This window comes from Cuculus canorus, chromosome 14 (genome assembly GCF_017976375.1).
Source record: "Cuculus canorus isolate bCucCan1 chromosome 14, bCucCan1.pri, whole genome shotgun sequence".
NCBI classification, from domain to species: domain Eukaryota; kingdom Metazoa; phylum Chordata; class Aves; order Cuculiformes; family Cuculidae; genus Cuculus; species Cuculus canorus.
This window is the reverse complement of record NC_071414.1, coordinates 8,705,969-8,726,489: the sequence shown is the minus strand read 5'-3', so window position 1 is coordinate 8,726,489 and position 20,521 is coordinate 8,705,969. Positions and strand designations below refer to the sequence as shown.

General features: G+C 41.0%; 1 protein-coding gene across 3 annotated transcripts in view; it reads left to right on the top strand.

The window, feature by feature from the left end:
* The first annotated feature begins 6,034 nt into the window (after nt 1-6,034).
* The window catches only part of TTC1 (tetratricopeptide repeat domain 1), a 31,974-nt gene continuing 17,487 nt past the window's right edge, over nt 6,035-20,521 (top strand). Inside the window, exons 1-4 of one of the 3 annotated variants that reach the window (XM_054079434.1) lie at nt 6,035-6,111; nt 7,306-7,652; nt 18,679-18,739; nt 20,334-20,446. In XM_054079434.1, coding sequence (XP_053935409.1) covers nt 7,329-7,652; nt 18,679-18,739; nt 20,334-20,446 — 498 coding nt within the window. In that variant the 5' untranslated portion in view covers nt 6,035-6,111; nt 7,306-7,328. Of the gene's footprint in view, nt 6,261-7,305; nt 7,653-18,678; nt 18,740-20,333; nt 20,447-20,521 lie in introns of all 3 variants that reach the window. The other 2 variants (XM_009565037.2, XM_054079435.1) reach the window with 2 other exon arrangements.

The window sequence follows — 20,521 nt, the reverse complement described above, 5'->3', positions numbered from 1 at the left end:
GTTATATTGGAAAATCCACATATTCCCACAATGTATAAGCATAAAAGGTTCATTGGGGAGCTCAGAATTGGAATAACTCACAGTCCATGGAAACATTTAGAAAAAACAATGCAACTTTCTGGAATGAAATATTAGAAAATTGTTCTACACGACTATAAATTAAATATATGGGTAACACGAGTCTGCAGGAGGGAGCACAAGCCCTAACAAGCAAAGAGCTGCTTTTACTTAGACTCAGACTATGTTAAGAATGATTTTTTCAAAATGCAGGTACCTCTTTTTTCTTGTGCTCAACTTGCTTGCTTTTTCATATAAGCAAATGAGCAAACACACGGAATCATCAGTGAAGTGGCACCCAGTGCGTCTCTAAAATCACTGTAATTACACACATCCATAGGATGCCTAATTGCATGTAGAGTTGTCTTGAAAATATGGCCAATTGTTTGCATGCCTATCATTACATTTTGTAAACATTTTACACTTAGAAATATCTAAATTCTCATTGTCTTTGGTCTTGTTAGAAAATGTTTTAGTGAACTCGATATTAGGCAATGAATTTCCAGAAGTTCATTAAAAGAACAGAGTCATTTCACCAACTGCCAGTTAGGCACTGCTGCAAAACAGTAACTACTATGAATTTTAAAGACATATGGTTTTAACAATCAGAATAAAATGCTCTTCTCCTCCCAGTTGCCCTTTTGTCTTCTATAGTATTAATAGTTATAATAGGTAGGCCAAAATCTAAGTTAATCTTGAAAGCTATAAGAAAACAAGTATTTGTATACAATCTAGTAAAAAACTTTCATATCAGAAACAAAATATAAATTCCTTTCACATTGGCCCTATCTATATTTTTTTCAGCACTACTGAGAAAGTCAACACAACATTCTTCATTCCTGCAGCTTTTCTTTCGGCACACTACACTGTACTGGAGTCTGTCGATCACGCCAGACAACATCCCCTTCGTCACGCTGGGGGTTTGGGAGGAAACAGGAGAAATATTGGAAGGGTAAAGAAGTTCTTGCTGGAGGAAACCATTATGATAGAGACTCTTTCTCTGCCTTCACCACTTCAGCTTACGCTTGGCTAAATAAAACTGCTGTACTATTAAAGTGTTCCACTTGAGGTGCTCAGTGACCCTGGATTCCGATGCGCGCTTACCCAGAGAGGTAAGCCCATTAAAAACAGGACATAAATCTCAACAATACAAGCTAAGGCTTCCATCACTGAACTCTTATCCAAACATATCTACTTATTCAGGATTATATGTTCTTGATTTTTTCAACTGGTGTTCACTTAAACAAACATCAAGGCTGTGAAAAATCCCTCAGCACCAAGAAGATTAAACAAATGATGCTGAGGTTTCATTTTCTGTATATATAGAGTCTTCAGCTATTCATACACTTCCACTCACAGCAATGAATTAGAGGTTCTAAAAGACTGATTAGAGAGTAACATTCTGTGTTTGAACAAGTAAGATTTAGTGGTAAAAACTGACAACTGCCCTATAACTTCCAGGGTAAGTGTTTCTGACTAAAATGCCTATGTTTGAAAATACTATCAGACAGCTCGTTCTTTTATTTCCAAACATAAAGTAACCACTGAACACAACGCTCCTGTAAGGAAAGCTAAACTGTAAAGAAGATAAAGTGAGACACACAGACAGTAAGTCAACACTTGGGAACCTTAAAGACAGAAGTGCACTACTTCGACATCTAATGAGGGGTTAGAAAGTCTCTGCCTCTCCTTTTGCTAGCTGGAGGACTGCCCCCTTCATGATGGGCAGAGGTCCTCCAGTTCTCCTGGTAGGTGTCTATTCTCTGAACACCAGTGAAGCCTCTGGGATTTTACTTCGTAATGGCCCCCAGAAGCGTTCCACAGGTCAGAGATTCATTGACTTTCATGGAGCTGCAGCTTGCTCAGGGCTAACCTTGGGGGGATCCAACAATCCTAAACAGCAGCCAAGAGACTAAAAGGTCACTCTGCTAAAAAGGACTTCTGGGGACACCCCCATCTTTAATAAAGCAGGACCATGAGAAAGCTTGCCCTTCTTGCTAGAGCTAAAGTGAACACTCAAAGGAATAATCACTCTTAAATGATAGCAAGGAACTGGGGTTCTGGGGAGTTGCATCTTTCCCTCTATATTGTGTTGCGAGAAACAAAACGCTGAATAGACTCCAGTTATAAAGTTCAGGGAGCCCCAAAGTATTTTCTGACCAGAGGAGATGTAGGCAGAACATTTACATGATAAAGTTTGCTAATATTTCTCATATTTCTTGCTATGAAGTCAATAAGAGGGTATGATTCATCAAAGTTGAAGAACTGTATTTTAAAATGTGATGATAAGGAAAAATTGTCAGTCATTTTGGAACGGTAACCCCATGGGATAGGAGCCAAAAGCAGCTGACAGATTTTGGATGGTGTGCAACAGGGCTGGCCAGGGACTGGATTTGGGAACCACAGCATTCCTGAAAAGCAGACGTTCCTAGGCCTAGCTCCTACTAAATTCACAGCTGTGTGGAAGCTAGAAACCCCTGCCTCACATGAAAGCAAGGTAGTATCTTGCCACCGAGCAGTAGCAGCTCAAAATTCCTAAGTAGGTCCAATTCCTGTAGAGTTTTTGCTGACAAATAGTCTCTTTTGGAAAAGTTAAAATAAAAGCAGGCACACCATTCTGGATGGGTTGCTGACCCCTGATTGTTATTATCCAGTATTATTCTTATCAGTTCAATTCCTCCAATGGATGAAACACCACAACTTATTCAAACTCCTGTGCTCTTTGCACAGCCAAAGGAGATTTAAATAGCATTTCAGCAAATTCAGAACAGTATGGATTGATTTTGTACCACAGCTGTAATTTTCTTCTCCCTTTACAAATGATATGATATTTAACAGGACAGTGTGAAGGTCCAGAAACATTTTCTAAGTCATAAGAAATTACACAGCGCTAGCATAAAGGCACATTTTTGTGGGATAAATCATTGCAGCTGGGATGTTTCAGAATGCTGAATCTACTTTTTGATGCAGAAAGAGAGGGAGAAAAATCAGCTATAGAGCTCCTGTTTGCTTTCATTGCAACTAGCCATGCCCTTGCCAACTTACTGCGAAATGTCCCAGTCTCTCCACATCCATCACTAGCACCAACAGGCTCAGTAATCAGAAACATCCATTTAGAAGCAGTGATCAAACACATTCATATTAACACCAAAAATGAATGTGGTATCCGAATCTGCAGTTCCTACCCCAGCTTTGAAATGCCAAAAATCCCAGAGGCCCTTCAGGCCTGAATCAAAGCCTGGCGATGACAGTTAGAAGTTCAGAAGTCAAAACAAGTCTAAAAACGTACCTCCTCCTCAGCACCCTTGCATGGGAGAGATACACTTTGGACGGCTAATGCAGTTCTGCCAAATTTAGTACATTCTTTGTATTTTAACAATAGTGGCTGGTAACTCAAAAAAAGCTGATAGAGCTTTAACAGTCAGCATATTTCCCTATGGTATGAGGGGAAAGAAGAAAAGGTTTCACACTCTCATTAAAAGATTATCTTCCGTTTTAAAGAACTCGCGTTCTCCCAGGATAACCCTTGACCATGTCCTACTAACTAGAATGGATTCTACCTAACCCGAATCTGGAACAGTCTATATAGTGCAGGGTTTTTTTTGATTGTTGTTGAGTTTTTATATTGGGTTTTTGGTTTTTTTCTTAAATTAGAGCATTTAAAAACTTACTTACATTTTAAACTTTGTCTTTCATCAGAACTTGCTTACTGAAAAGTTGTTTAGAGCAAGGAAAACATCATAAGAATATGTTTTAACTGCCTCATGGCTAGGCATAGTGATTTTCAATAAAAAGGCATTTCTTCACATGCCTTTGACTTCACAACTTGTGAGAATTCAGTTTTGTTTCAAAATTTGAGGATTAACATTTCTGGGACACATAAGGAATGCATGCAAAGCAAGATGAAAGGGAGTTTTATTCCAGTGCTTAATTACATACAACTCAGTTTTGACATATCACTGGAATAGAAACAGCGAAGTCTGTACTGGAAACAACCAAGAAGTAATACAGTGAAATACACGCATGCACGCTAAATAGTCACTCACTAGATAAAGCAACCACTAGGTTGAAGTAGTGCAGGCAATAGAGCCCAAACCAACAACATCAATCTGCAACTGTAGATAGAATCCCTCATTTTGTTTACCTACCCAGACTTTCCTCTCTGTTACCTTCTCACTTTTTATTTAGCTGATCACGCTTTCACCTTGATTTATATTTTCAAGCCAAACGGTACTTGCCAGAGTCTGTGCCTCTCCAACTGTCCACCAGCATCATCTCTAGTTGTGCCCTGTGCTTCTTTCTTGACCACACACAACCTTACCTCATCTCTTAACTGCCTCCTGGTGAGCATGATCTGGAGCAGGGAGCTGGGCTCTACTATCCTGGGACTTCCCATAGCTTTAACTGTGTCTGATCTCTTCAGGAACCTCAGAGCCACCTGTGCCCAGCCTAGCAGGCGTGGTTTCAAGGTGTCGTTTCTAACCTAGCAGCGAGGTTAACTAGAGGTGAGGTAACAAGAAACTGCCTTCCAGGTGTGCAAAAGGGCTAGAAACCCCAACTTCAGTGCCTTAAACACACACCTTGGGGAGACAGGCAGAGGCAGGGACACTCCTCCTTAATATCAAAAATACTGGCAAATAAACCCTCTAAGACTCGTTTTGGAGTTTTAGAAAGCAAGCATCCTGAAGGAAGGAATAAATCATTATGTTAAGAGAATGAATTAGCTTAAGCAGTAATAAAAATAATAAGAATCCAATCTCCGCCAGCTCGCAGTTAGAAAGAATGTGATTGTAACAGGAGTTTGGCTTGTTTACTAGTTGAAACAAGGAACAACTCTAGTGTTGAAAGGACAGCCCTGCGGCACAAATAAAGGACAGACCTGAGCTCACCATGGACACAGTGAGGAAGGAAATAAAAGACCATCAGAGGCTTCTGAAGGCACAAAGAAACTGTGATGTGCATACACATAGGGGGTGATAACCTATGATAAGTTCTCCGATATGTTTCCTGGAATCTATATGAATATGTACATTTAACCAGTATAAAAGCCATGTAACCAGTCTCAATAGTTGGACACATTAGGTGGATTACCCATGTGTACCCCAGCACCATTTATTAAAGGAATATCAGCTTAACTATCAAATTGGCATTGATTTTTGAGTTTGGCTTTTCACGGCATCAATGCTTTTAACACAGGCCTGGGCACACGAGGGAGCGATCTCCATCAGTTGTGCGCAGCCAGACAAGAGCTGTTTGCAAGACATATTTCCCACTTATGTGTATATGTATGCATTTCCCCAGAAATCTTATGCATATTCTATTACTTTCCAAGGACCAATTTTAATGTTATTGTGAACTTCACAAGTCGTCAAATCTCTTGCTAATTTGGAGGCGGCGCCAGCTCTGCCTGACCTTGCACTTGAGATGGGGAGAGGCTGCAAAAAGGTGATTGCAGAAGAGACATCAACTGAACACAAGGCGTTCTCATTTCCAAGAAAAAGAAGAGTGTAACAATATCTGGAAAAACCCTGTTTGAAAAAAAAAAAAAAAGGTATTTAAAAAAACATGGTATAAAAAGCACAGAATCATAGAATAGTTTGGGCTGGAAGGGAACTTAAAATCATCCAGTTCCAACCCCCTGAGATAAAAATATGCTATAAAAAGCAGGCTGTCAGAGTGAAATTCTAAGTTTAAAAAAAACACAGTTACTTGGAGGAAAGCTTAACTCTACGTTATATCAAAATACTCCACTTCAGGCAATATCAACTCCTTGTATCAGAGCAGGGTCAGGGATACTCCCCCTTCCCCGCCCCTCCCTTCCCGCCCTCTGCGCGAGAGGCGTGCGAAGGCCACGCCCCCGAGCTGTAGAAGCCGCTCCCATTGGCAGCGGAGAGCGGCGCACGGGAGCCACGCCCCTCGGGCTGAAGAAGCCTCTTCCATTGGTCAGAGCACTGATGCCACGCCCCCAGGGCCGCAGGCGCCGCTCCCAGTGGCCGGCGCTGACCGGAAGTGCTTGCCGGGCGGAGGGCGAGGAGTGCGGCGGGGCGGGTGCAGGTTCGTGCTGGCGGGGGGACGGGCCTGTGCTCGTGGGGGTACCCGGAGGGGCCGCGGTCCGGCCCCTCTTCTCCTCGCGGAAGACAGGTTAGGGCTGGAGTGACAGAGCCAGGAACGGCTGCCCGGGGGCCTGGCGCTGTGGGGTTGTGGTGAGGCTGAAGCGAAGCGCGGGGCCTGGGGTGGAAGGGGGTGCTGCAGGGGACGGGGAGGGGGGTGTAAGGAGTTGTGGGTGTCGGGGAGAGGGGATCCGGGGGTGTAGGGGGGGTTGTCAGAGTGTAGGGGGATGTCAGGGGGAAGGGGGCTGTCAGGGAGTGGGGGGAGTGGGTGTCAGGGAGTGTGAGGGCCTGTCAGGGGGAGGGAGGCTGTCGGGGCTCTCAGGAGGTGTGAGGAGTGGCTGTCAGAGGGTAGGGGGGCTGTCAGAGGGTAGGGAAGTGTCCGGCGAATGGGGTCTGTCAGGGGGTGGGGGGAGTGTAAGAATGGGGTGTCAGGGAGTGAGGGGTATGGGTGTCGGGGGCGCTGTAAGGAGGTGTGTGGGGTGGTTGTCAGGGCGAGGGGGGCTGTGTGGAGGAGGGGGAATGTAAGGGGGGTGTCAGGCAGAGAGGCTGTGCGAAGGAGGGGGAATGTAAGGGTTTTGGGGAGTGTCAAGGGAGGGGTTGTTTGGGAGGTATAGGAGTGTGTGTGTGTCAGGAGCGTGGGGGGCGTGTGTGTGTATGGGGAGGGATGTAGAGGGGGTGTCTGTCTGAGGGTTGTGTCAGGGGCAGGTGTGTGTGTGTCAGGGTCGTGTGGGGGGGTTATCTGGTGGGTACATGTGTGTCTGGTAGGTGTGTGTGTAATGGCAGTGCGTGCATGTGTGTGTTAGGTGAGGATACGTGTATGTCAGATGTGTCAGGGGTGGGTGCACGTGTGTTGGGGGGGTGTCTGCATGACTTCAGTCGCACTGTAAAGGAAAAGCCGCAGCGTAGTGCTGTACCACTCCAGTCCAGGGAATCTGAGCTTGTGAAGTAACTTATTTATGGGAACAGCACAGTGCCTCCATGTTGCTGTGCAGTGCATAGAAGACACTCCCTCCCCTGAGGGGTAGTAGTTTCCCTCAGGTGATGTCAAGAGTACTTCTAAGTATTTTAGAGCTCTGTTTGCTGACACGGCATTCATATTATATTTATTGAGGGTTATTTATTTCTCCTTTCTAAAAAGCTAACCCCTCCAAGGAGCCCAACATGGAAGAGTTTAAAGATGCAAGTCCACCTGAAGAGTTACTTGATCACTTAAAACTTTCTGATCAGAGGTCTTCAGAGGCTGGCCTCAAAGATGCACAGAATCCCCAAAATGTTGAAAGCAGATCCACCCCATCTTCAGCCAGAGAACCCACGACAGCAGATGAGTGTTTCCATGACTGTCACGACTCCTTTGAGGCAGAGGAACCTACGTTGGATGATGAAGGGAATTTACAGAATGATGAGAATAGCTCAAGAAAGCAGACAGAACTTGATGAAGAATACTTACTAGAACTAGAAAAAGATATGCCAGAGGAAGAAAAGCAGGTAATCCAGAGTACCAGTGCTGAATATAAAAAGATATATTTTCACTGTTGTTTTTCTGAATGGTTTATGACTGACATGAAAATGGACCTTTAAAACTCATATCTGTCTAATTTTACTGTTCAGGATTTTTTCTTTTAGGTAACAAATATTTTTGTTGCCTTTCCTTACTGTTCTTAATCATCACATTACATTGCAGACTTTTTTTCCGCTTTCTCCACTGTGTGAGGTTACTGTGACTCATAGATTAGGAGAAACAGAAGTCTCTGTGCTTCATGCTACTCAGTCTGTGTGCATTTGTTGTTTTCACGTGATTAGGTGCAAGGTGTTTTTCCAAAACTCAGAGCAGGTTTCAGGATAATTTTCATATATGAAAGGTTAGATTATGCAGTGCAACTAATGGGGATTAAATTTGAAAGTATCCTTATAAATTACTAAAGCTTTAAATAGACAAAACACATTAAATGTGTGTGTTTGTTTACTTTCAGTGCAGTTACATTAGACTAAACGTTTATGTAACAAACTAGATAATGTTGTGGGAAGGAACAGAATAGGTCTTCAAGGAAGCCCAACAACCTTTGTAGTCCCATTTACTCCCCTGCAAGTCTGTGTGAACCTTTTTGTTTGACCCTCAGTCAGTGATGTCACTTGACAGCAGCTAGTTTTCATAGTTCTAAGATATTATAGTCATCAAACAGTTAGGAAAAAAGACAGAACTTTTCTAACTCGGAGAAAATTTGTTAAATCACTTTCAGAATTAGACTGTTCACTTGAGTAATGTGGTAAATTTCTGCTGGTAATTATGTTCTCATAGCAAATGGTGTCCTTACTGAAAAGCTAGCTGCATAATTTGGATCATAGGTCAGGGAAGGAGATTGGGCCTACAAGAATGACAGAGACAAACTTTTTAGAAGAGTCTGTTGTGACAGGACAAGGGGTAATGACGTTAAAGTTAAAGAGGGTGAGATTCAGACCAGATACAAGGAAGAAATTTTTTGCAGTGAGGGTACTGAAACGCTGGAACAGGTTGCCCAGCGAGGTGGTAGATGCCCCATCACTGCAAATATTAAAGATCAGGTTGGATAGGGCTCTGCGCAGCCTATTTGATTTGAAGATGTCGCTGCTCACTGCAGGGAGGTTGGACTAGATAACCTTTAAAAGTCCCTTCCAAACCATTCTGTGATGCTGAGGAGGGAGTGGAGTGAGGATTGGCGGCTGATGAGAGAAAGTAAGCAGCATCTTAGGAAAGACTTACCTCGTAGGGGAGGACAGTGTATCGTATACCTGTATAGTTTCATTCTGGAAACTCCCAAATTGCCAGGATCAGTAGATGAAATTAGTACTGTAATGGACAAGTACTACTAAAATGAGGCATTTGATGAAAAAGAAGAAATGAAGGGTCATATAAAATTATAACTTTTATGAAGTGCTTAAAATATTACAAATGTTCCAGTAAATTAATAATGGCTTATTACTCTTTCGTGCAGGCTGGCTGATCTTTTCTAATTCAACTAACTTGGTAAAGCAGGGCCACACATTAGCGGTTAGCTAGTCCTGTTAAGTAGATCAATGCTGACTATGCATTGCCCAACAAAGTTGGAAAGAGGGAAGGGCTGGGCAGTAACTTGACCAGGCTCTGGTCTTACTGTCAGATACTGTAAATAGAGAATGAGGGGCAGAAATATGCAGAGCTAAGATGCCAGAGGCAACCAAACATCTAAATTGTTTGTTACAAACCAGTATAGAGAAATCTAATCAAGTTGTGGCTCAAATAAGATGAGAAGCTCGACATAAGCTGGCGGTGTGCGCTCGCAGCCCAGAAGGCCAACCATATTCTGGGCCGCATCAAAAGAAGCGTGGCCAGCAGGGCAAGGGAAGTGATTCTGCCCTTCTATTCCTCTCTTGTGAGACTTCATCTGGAATACTGTGTCCAGTTCTGGAATCCTCAACATAAGAAGGATATGAAGCTGTTGGAACAGGTCCAGAGGAGGGCTACAAAGATGATCGGAGGGCTGGAGCACCTTCCCTGTGTGGACAGGCTGAGAGAGTTGGGGTTGTTCAGCCTGGAGAAGAGAAGGCTCAGAGGAGATCTTATAGCAACTTCCCAGTACCTGAAGGGAAGGGGGCCTACAGGAAAGCTGGAGAGGGGCTATTCGTAAAGGCTTGTGGGGATAGGACAAGGGGGAATGGGTATAAACTGGAGAGGGGCAGATTTAGGCTAGACATTAGGAAGAATTTCTTCACTGTGAGAGTGGTGAGACACTGGAACAGGTTGCCCAGGGAGGCTGTGGATCCCCCATCCCTGGAAGTGTTAAAGGCCAGGCTGGATGGGGCCTTGGGCAGCCTGATATAGTGGGGTGTCCCTGCCCATGGCAGGGGAGGGTTGAAACTAGATGATCTTTAAGGTACCTTCCAACCCTAACTATACTATGATACTATGAAATAGTTCCCTGGCTGGTAGGGTGGGATTTCTGACCAAAACACATCAGCAAAGACAAAAAGTAGTTTTTAATCTGTAGTACAGATTGTCACATTAAAGTGGAAATTCTTCAAGGTGGAAAAGCAATATGGAATTAGCGGGGAAAGGAAATATGGAATGTGATCTCCAAGTAGGAATGAGACTAAATATAACATTCCTCTGCTGCTTACCATTTTGGAAATCATATCTCTCTCTCTCTGTCAATTTTGACATCTGTAAAAGGTAATGATGCTTGCCAGTTGTAATACTTTGAGATCTAAGAAGGAATAATAAGAGCAGGGGATCTCAAGAGGTTATCTGTTGTACACTTTGCCCCAAAAGGGCTCTGGTGGGGTCATCTAGTCCAACTCCCTGCTCAAAGTTAGATCAGCCTGCCCAGAGCCACGCAAAATCTCAGAGACTGAGACTGCACAGCTTCTCTGGGCACCTGTTCTAGTGTTTAACTATCCTCATGGGGGGAAACTCTTTTCCTTATATTTAATTAGAGTTTCCTTTGCACCTTGTGACCACTGGCCATTATCTTTCTCTGTGCTTCCAGGAAGAGTCCAGCTCCATTTTCTCTAGCAATGAAGTCTCCCCTGAGTCCACCTGTTCCTAAGGCTGAACAAACTCAATTCTCCTACGCTATTTGCTTGAGTCATGGTCTCCTGTGTCCGGGCCACTTTAGAGGCCCTCAGTTGGACTACCTCTCTCCCTCTGGGAAGTTGATACCTTCTTGGGAAGGGGTGGGCACCAAAACTGGGCAGTCCCCAAATGCAGTCTCAAAGGTGCTGAACAGAGGGCAAAAATCACTTTCCTTCAACTACTCACTACACAGAAAAAACATTATCACATTGCCCTGGCATCTTTTCCAGTTTAGATGTTCTACAATTATGAAAAGAACTTGTTAAATGAGGCAACATTTAAGAAAAAATACCGCAGTTATGGTCTGAAAACAGCTGGTGTACATCTGTTTGTTCAGTTTTTCAAACATTTTAAGCCTCCTTCCAGTTACTCAAAAGGTCATTTTTGAAAAGGGCAGCATGATTTTTTTTGGTTTTTGGTTTTTTGCAGGTGAATAAAATGAGGCAGAAATATTCAGAACTTGTTTATTTGAGTGTCTGGGTTGTGACCAGACACTCGGCAGCAATGCTGTGTTTGCTGCTTAGGCAGTCCTTGATCAGTTATTCTCAGCCCCCTGCTGCCTCCTTCATTGTGTTAGCACACCTCTCTGTGAATGTGCAGTGAACCAGTTATGGGGAATGATTCAGATGAAAAATAATGCTGTATTTTTAGATCAAGGGCAATGCTGGTAAATGCAGACATCAAGTGGCAGCCTCGTGATTGCATTCAGGGGCAGGTGGATTTTCTTCAGTTAGACTGCTTGCCTAAATAAGAAAACCTTCCTATCAACTGTGGTTGCAACACCAACCATAAACTATGTACTCAAATCATAAGGAGACATGAATATTAACCCTGCTGAAATCACATTTATGAAGCTATATCTTAATAGTTTAGGTTGGGTTTTTTTAAAAAAATAAGCCAGTTGTTATGTTTTAGCAGCTTTAATCAGTCAGTTCTTTTGAGCAATGACTATGCTGTAGGAAAGAAAGTCTCTAATATATTCTGGAGGTGCAGAGACAGATTCTAGTCCTTGCTCTGTGTGTTTATGCAGGCTTTCATGATAGCAAATGTGAGTAGAAATTCTCACCCATGCAGAAGCTGCTGCAGAGATCGAAGTGAAAGAACAAGTGTGTATATCCTCTCAATTATATTTCAAGAGCACCATACAGTGAGATTTCTAATTTTAAGCAACAGGAATTACTTCCAGGGAAACAGTACCACTACCATAAGAAGCCTTCTCTGCATGGTGAAGCAAAATAAGAACTTGCAGGGATATTAAGACATAAACCTGCAAGAAGTGTTCTTAAAGGCAGATGTAGCATAGAGCCTGGTTACTTGCCTGGACTTGCAGCTTTGAGCTTTTTGAGAATTAAGCAATCTGAAGCAAAATTCACTTTTATAAGACTTTCTCGTTGTTTAAAAAGCATGCTGATTGCTGTCTCAGCAGAGGCACTGAGCAGTAAATTGCTTTTGATGCTTTACAAACAGATTTTTCTGGTTAGTTGTAATTGACAGTGATGGCTTTGACATTGGTCTAGTCTACAGAATTAATCAGAAGGCACCCAACAGCTGTTACATGGTAATTGTTTCAGTCTGACCGGGTCCTCTTCTAGAGGGACACCCATTAATTGTGAATTTATCCAGCAGCAAGACTGAATCCCTTGTGCTTTTCCATCGTGACAGATGTTATCTTGTTCTTTGGGCCTTGTCTGGCAAAGATTTAAACACTTGGCCTAGTAAGCTCTTATTTTGGATATAAAACACTCCTTCCTAGCTGCTGTAAGACCCTGGAATAAATAGCTAATATTCCTCAAAAGCAGTTCCTTTTTTGGGCTGCTGCATGTACATTAAAGCTACAGCTGCTTGACTTCTATTTTACCACTAGGAAATGTGTCAGCAGGAGAAGGAATGCAGCTCTACTAGAGGAGACTGTTGATTAGTACCTTGTTAGGAACTATATAAAAACTAAGTGAAACTCATCTTTGAGAAACCGTTTTTTGGGGTTATACCTGAGATTTTTTTTCAGTTATGGGCTAATCAGTAAAACTTCCTTTTTGTTCTTCCCTGTTTTCTCCAGAAGTTCTAGGTTGTGTTAGAGAATATTGTCTTAATCAAGAGATTTCCTTTAAACTGCTCCTTTCCTCACTCTTTCTTCCCCATGCTTCAGTTTAATCACATTGTTCTTTCATAGGTTATAGTTTCTGTATAGAATTTGCTTTTGCAGGAGATTGTACAAACTGGTCTGGGATTTCTTTTGGGATGGCTTCTCAAGTGTAGTCATTCATTTTAGCATTTGCTCTTTTCATGGTTCCATCTGTCCATATTGGTCAGTAACCTCTGCTCTGTCAAGGTTGGTATTTTTCTATAGGATTTACAAAATAAAAGCTAAGGTGTGAAATGGAAGACAGGATACAACAAAACAAATCATGTTTTGGAGCAGTCCTGAGGCATGTTCATCACTTGGAGGTGATCTCGGCTCTTTCCAGGAAGAATTATGTAGTTGGACCAAAAGACCCAGATAATTAATACATGAGACAATCCAACTGACTGGACAGCAGTGAAACTTATTACATAAATTACTGACTAATTCCAATAAGTAATAGATCTTTTGTTAGCAATTCTCATCAGCGCTCAAAAATATTTTGCATAGCAATAGAGCTTGCAAGACCATAGGGTTTTAAAGGTGTCACAGTACAATTGTGTGGACTATAATAAACGGTGATCCCCTTACTGAAATTACCTACTTTAATAACCTGGATCCTCTATACATTACAGCACCAATACCAAATATGGTATTGTTTTGGTCAAACTGAAGGAAAAGATGGATTGCTGGACTAAAACTACTCTGTCTTGTGGCTTATGGAATAGAACAAAGCATCCTGTTATGTTTTCTGAGGTAATCAAAGCTTGAAGAAGTACATTTGAGAAGTGTATCTGAATCTGCTACAGTAATTAATTCCAAATGCTGGTGAGAAGAACCTGAATAAAATCTAGAGTAATAATCTCCCCTTTTTTTTTTCTTTAGTTATATGTGGAAACTAAAAGAAGTTTTTTTGCTGGATGGTAGTTTAATGGAATGAAAACATATACCTTGATCTTTCTTTCACTGCTGCTATCTGAATTTAGTGTCATATTAATTTTTCACTTATCTCGAAGATGCTAATGTCAAACTGAGATGTTGTGGTGGTGGTGAATTACGTGGTAGCTTCATTTTTCTGCCTGAGGGTGGAGCAGGAACAATGAATGGCATGAATTGTCACTCAGGACTAGTCACAGTCTCGCATGTCAACTTAAACTGCCTGTCAAGGATGGATGTGACCTGATGTCTCTGGAATTGTTGCTTACGATTTCATGAACAGGTGATGATGTCGCAGTATAAAGACTTGCATGTCTTTACCATGGAGTTATAATGAGCAGAGATAGGCCAGAGTCCAGCAATGCTTAATGCTCTCTCTTTTGAGTGCAAAGGGCAGATTTGGCACACTTTACAAGTGACAACTCCAGCAAGATTTGAAAAAGGGTTTTTTGAGTGACTACAGCCTTAACTTGCAATTCAAATCCTTGAATGCATGATACAGCAGTAGCGTCACAAAACTGCAGGGGGAAGCAGATGACTACTAATGGATGATTTGGACATAGAAGTGGTATTTGGAGCTGAAAAATGTATTCCTTATCTGTCTAAATTCCTTTCTCCTGCGCACCCTATGAACTCCAGTAGTTTTAAATTGACTGCTACTTGGTGACCTTGCAAAAGGGTGTATGACATGCAGATGTGCGTTGTCATGCTGCATAAATAACCCTACAGAGAAGAGAGAATACACATTTGCTGCTCTTGACAAAACTGGAGCCAAGAACATTTCCCTAGCAAAGTCAAATCAATCGATCAAATAAAATGCATAGGAACAGCCAGAGAAAGCATAATTGGAAGCATTACAAACTGAGGGTGTTCGTCCTTCAGCTCTCAACAGCTATTTTTAAGAATTTCACTTCCAGCATTTTTTTTATTTTTGTTTTCCAAAACAGTGAAAATGTGTATGTTGCTTTCTTCTCTAATAGCGAAATAATGCGTTAATGCTTGTATTTTTAACCCTGAGTTTTTTGACAGAGTAGCTGAGGTGCAGGGACAATATTTGATGGCCTTTCTTTTGAATTGTTGTACTTTATTTTAGAAAGCCAAGCTCATTACTTCAGATCAGGCCTTAACATTCAGCACCTCTTGCTTGCCAGGCAAGTTTGCGTTCAGATCCTAATTTCTTCAGAAGATGGGCAATTGTAATTCAGTATCCAAGTATGTAAACATTTCTAATCAGATCCTTTAAAAATTAATATTACTCGTTAAATGCAGTTATTTCTTCTGGACTTTTTTTTTGATGCTGTACATCAAAACCTGATGCCTGCTACTTGGAGTTTGTCATCTTTGTGTTAATACAATGTGCAAAAACACCAAACCTTAAGATTTTGCTGACTTTGAATAGCAGAAAACCACAGTGGAGTGTAAGTTGGGGAAGTTGTGCCTGACTCTGATGTCATGTATGAGCAGCCTCAGGGCACAGTGGGTCAAACTATCTTTTCCTTAGGCAGAACATCCTAGGAGTTCAGACTGACCTACTTCCCTCACTGAGGAGAGGGTAGCCTGCCCTGCAGCGACTTAAATCTCTTTCTGAAAAATGAGTGGGTGGGGGCACTGAAATGACATTGTGCAAAATTTGTCCCAAGGACAAGTCACTTGCAATTTTTTCACTCTGGGCTGATATGATCACAGTAAACTGATGACCAGTCAATTTGCAGTTGTCCAGCGAAGCTGGAAATGCAGCACACTGAGTGAACAGGTTTCGTCTTCTGACAGTGCTTTAGTTTTTGTGTTGGGATTTTTTTTCTCCTGATTTTGAATAGAAGACGGATTTTAACAGCAGCCAGTTGAGCAGTCCTTTCAGGTTAAATGTAAATTCATCCAAAATAGTTGACTTTGCTTTTGTGTTACAATTTTCTGCTTAAAGAAATGTTTAAATGAGGAATAAGTTATGTATTTATTTCATAAATACACAGTGGGCAGTGTGTCTAGGATGTGCTATGCTCATGCATAGGTGTTTACGTTTTGTGGAAAAGCCAGAGGAATTTGCTTTTAGGGATAGTTTGTTACTGCGTATCGCTTATGGGCCCTGCTTCAAGTGCAAATGCAGAACAATACATGACCTACCTTTTAGACCTCACCTTTTTGAGAATACTGTGATAGCTTGTACAGTTTGCAACTTGAGGAAACAGCCCAAAACCAATAATACAGGGATATCTTGAAAACGTTGGTCAAGCTATAAAATACTGCTCTTGAACGAGGTCTGCATTGCCAGCATCGCTGATTTCCAGGGAGCTGAGTAAGCTGCAAAACCGTATACAGTTTTGTTTTTAACAGTGCTGCTGGCTTCTGAAACATGCTTAGACAACACCTAAGTTGTCCTAATAGTCAGAAGTGACCATGAGACTGACGCTGACATTTGTACGTCTATAATGTTATGAGACTAGTAGTCCCGTCCTCCAAGTTTTTGCGGTTTGAGTTGCAGGCAAGAGCACATACCAAGGAATAGGCTTTCAGAGGAGAGTTGTATGACTCTTCAGCTACCCAGTGGGACAGTCCTCAAACTCTTCAGTTGCTTAGAACTTCAATCGGCCCAAGTTTCCTCAGCAAACATGGCCAGATAGCCTTTCTTCTTATATAGGTCTTTTTTCTTATATAGGTCTTTTTATAGGTCTTTCTTCTGTGCTGTTGAGACTCTAGGTCACAATCCTCTTGGCTACCTGAGAAGGAATCCCACAAGTTAAGAATTTTTTTCTTCCTTTTACTCTTCTTTTTTTTTTTTTTTAATATAAAGCTTTTTTCTCCTGAAGCCTTCTTGCTGCAAAACACTTTTTATATTAGTGTTTAATACTTAATTGGGTTAAACCTGTAATAGTTTTAATAATTTTAATAAAATAAAGCAAAATAAATTATAATACCAGTAAAGCTCTTCATCCAGTATTCCTTGATTTTAGGGTTTCTACATCAGGTGCCCATGTTGTATTTCTCATTTTATACGAAAATAATTCTTCCATTATTGTAGAGTTGTAACTCTACCTTATGCAACAGTGAATCAGTTAATGGCACTTAAAGGCCAGTTCTAAATAGGTCATGAGCAATGAAGTCAGTAGGGCTAATGTTTCAAGCATCTCTTATCTTGAAAGAGGGTTATCTATGTAGATCTTTCATGCTTTCCAGTAGGATCATCATCTCCAAACCTGTTCTGTGCTGAAATCTGGCTGCTTTGTCCACTGGTGTGAAAATTACTTCTGTTGTGCTTTCACTCTACATGCATTCAAGATGTTTTAAAAATTGCTTTCTGTGGAGGGCAAACTGTGTGTGGGTACAGCTTTCAAATGCAGTTGCGTAGTCACTCTGCTGAACAGCAGAATCCTGCATATGTACAAAGAATTTGTGCTTTTAATTCAGCTTGTGCCTTAGGTGCTCAAATTTGTTTGTATGTTTGTATTTAGAAAACAACTAGCTTGTGTACATTTTTGCAAGTGACATTGTAGAAAGACTTGTGTAGGTTTGTCAGTCCACCAGGGAGCAAAGCCAGTTTCTAAATAGTGGTGAATGTTGTGTCCAACCTATGTTTTGTTGTTTGTTTGTTTGTTTGGGTTTTTTTAAATGTGAGGAGCAGTGGGTGTTAGAAAACATATTTAATAAGTGATAGGAAAAAAATTAGTGGTATGGGCATGTATCAAAAGGGTCAGATGATATTTTGTTGTATAATTTTATGTGTCACAAGTGAATGCCATTCCCCTGAGCCTAGTTTTCAGCGCATTGTGATCTGTTATTACTGAGATGGTGGCAGTGGTTGTTTGAATTACTTTCCAAAACCAATAAAAGCAAGAGGAGAGAACCTCTGATTTTTTATTGTCAGCTACTTGGCATACTGTGAGATGGTGCAGCTATATTTAGCTGTTTCCAAGGAGATGTTCTGTGCGATATTGATAATTGCATTAATCCTTGATTTACACAATCTGCAGGGAAGGAAACTGCTCCTTTTCCTAGTGTTGGCTTTTTAATTACTTGATGATCTGTAATTTATTGATACTTTGATTCAAGTCCTTTGTGTATGCATGTGTATCGGGGCAAAATTAGGGGTGAAATGATCGTTTTTCTACCACAGAAATGATTCACAAACATGAGCATTGCTTCTTGATGTTACTGTCTTTCTTATACTGCTTTGGTTTTACTTATGTGAGGTATATCTGTGAAAGACTTCAACTGTAAATAGGTTGAAGAGATGGCTTGATGACATCCTGTGTTTTCTGTGTCACAGGCTAAGAGCATTCATGTCAACTTCACTTGTGCCGAGAGTACTGCTAAGATATTCATGGTTGAAAACACAACTCTGCTCAGCACGTGCAATTTTCACTGTGTAACAGAACAATCTTCCTGTCTGGGTCTGATAGTTTAGTCACTCTCTGCATAAGAAATCTTTCAAGGCAGTATTAACATGGACCTATTTCTAATGCAGTCAGCTCAACGTGCTTTGTACATCTCTGAAAAGTAACTATGAATTTCTACATCTAAAATATATTCTACGTAGTTGACCTGCACTGATTGAATCAAATTGAGTTGGAAAAGAGAAGCAAACAGCCAGCTAAAAATCGAACATATTAGTTTAAACCACATAATTTACTATGAATTCTCTTTCTGCATACTGTTGTCAACGAACTGGAGGGTTTTAATGTTGGTATACTCCAGTGTTTCATGGATATATAAAGTATATTATATCACGATGACCATAAGCAAGTCATCTTGGTACTAGTTAAAATTCTTCAGGTTATATTTTATTCTTATTTCCATTCATACTTTATTTAGAACTGCAGCTGACCTACTTGTTCATTTCAATTAAATACTTTGAGACATTGTCTTTTCTTTTGTAGAAAAGAAGAAAGGAGAGCACAATGCTGAAGGAGAAAGGAAATGAGCAGTTCAAGAAAGGAGGTGAGTCAATAATCTTAACACCATATGTATGTTAGAGAATCTTAATGAATACTTAGCCATCATGATGATGTTGCAGAAAACCCATAGAAAGATCTCACGCCTGTCATTGGTCAAATTTGTAATCTATATAATTTTTCATCCTTCTCTGGAGAACAGAGACAGAAGGCCTGCTTAAAAGTTAAGTTTAAATCACAACGATTTGGATTACTAAAGCAGGATTGTCATGAAAATGAAGTGTCTAAATGGTTGTATGTATACACACATACATACATGTACACCTATATATACTTACATGTACATCTGTACACATATATGTAAATACATGTGTGTGTATAGAGATGTACACATGTGTGGAGATGTACACACACATATTTAAAAGAAAAATTTAGAGGTGTGTAAATTTCTAGCTTGTACAGAACTGGACATGTTCTGAACATAATGAATGCAGAATAGCGGTCGAGCTCAACAGGGTTGAGCTCAGTAATAAATAGCTGTACCAATGCTTTTAAGTAATAAACAGAGGGGGTGGATTATTTCAACATCTACCTTTCATTTAACGTTCTGGCAGTTAGATTCACAGAGGAACCAGGAAATGCAGATTCATACTTTCCTCAGTCAGCAGGGATATGAACAAGCAACTTCCCAGCAGTGAACCCTGATAGCCAGACAGTGGCCTTCCTGTTGGAAGTCTCTGATTGTGTGCTAAGAGGCAAGATTCCTGGGGAATGATTTACCAATTCAGGCAAGCATCAGAGCAAGCAGAAGGGAGCTGCTCAGGACCATGAAAGCTGCAAACCTACAATGTTGGCTGAATCATCTTGTGAGGTTTCATCCATAGCCTCTTCTTGACAAACTTTTTGGCAGATTTATTCAGGGTACTAGTTCCTGCCCAAGTGCTTCCTAATCAGAAATACATATACTTTTAAGCTCCTGGATGGTCACCAGCTAATGTGCACAGAAAGGCTTTCTCTGTTTTTGAGAATGATGCCCTCTCAGCTAACAGGGCATTATTTGGTGTCAGTATGGGGCCTTTTCATACTTGACTCTACCATTATTAGAAAAAGAGTAACTTAATAATCCCCTGTGGTCTACCACTGGTCCTTGCTTTAGACCAGACTTGATGATGGATCACCTTCAGGTGATAGTGGGCTTGTTATCAGTCATTGGATATAATGTGGCAAATAAAGTATCTCATAGCTGCTTTGAACAGATATTGGTGCAGTGACATCTTTCTGCACCTGCTTCCTGACAGATCAAGGATATGCTTTATCTAAAGAGATTCTACCTCTAAGGCTGGTGCTCAAATAAAATGAAACCATTTCAGGGATGAGAGTTATATGCACGTCATGCTGCACTTGTTACACTAAGCTCAGGACTATAATTGTGCTTTCACAAGGGTCTTAATTTTGAATTAATTAATTGTCGTAGATCGATGTGCTACTTAGGAATGCACTTCATCTAAGAGCAGCTACTGATTTTGATTTAATATTGCATCATATATTGAAAAATGTTTCCTAAGAAATATTAGCCATGTGACTGCAGTGGCATTTGAAATAAATGGTCTGTTTTGTTTTATCTCCTATTGCATCTGCAGACTACAGAGAGGCAGAAGACTCTTATACGAAGGCTCTGCAGATTTGTCCAGCCTGCTTCCAAAAAGATAGAGCTGTTCTGTTTTCAAACAGAGCTGCTGCAAAAATGAAACAGGTGAATATTCTTATCTTACAAAACACTGTGTTTGATTATGTGACATATTATGTGACAAAACATTGATTATGTGAC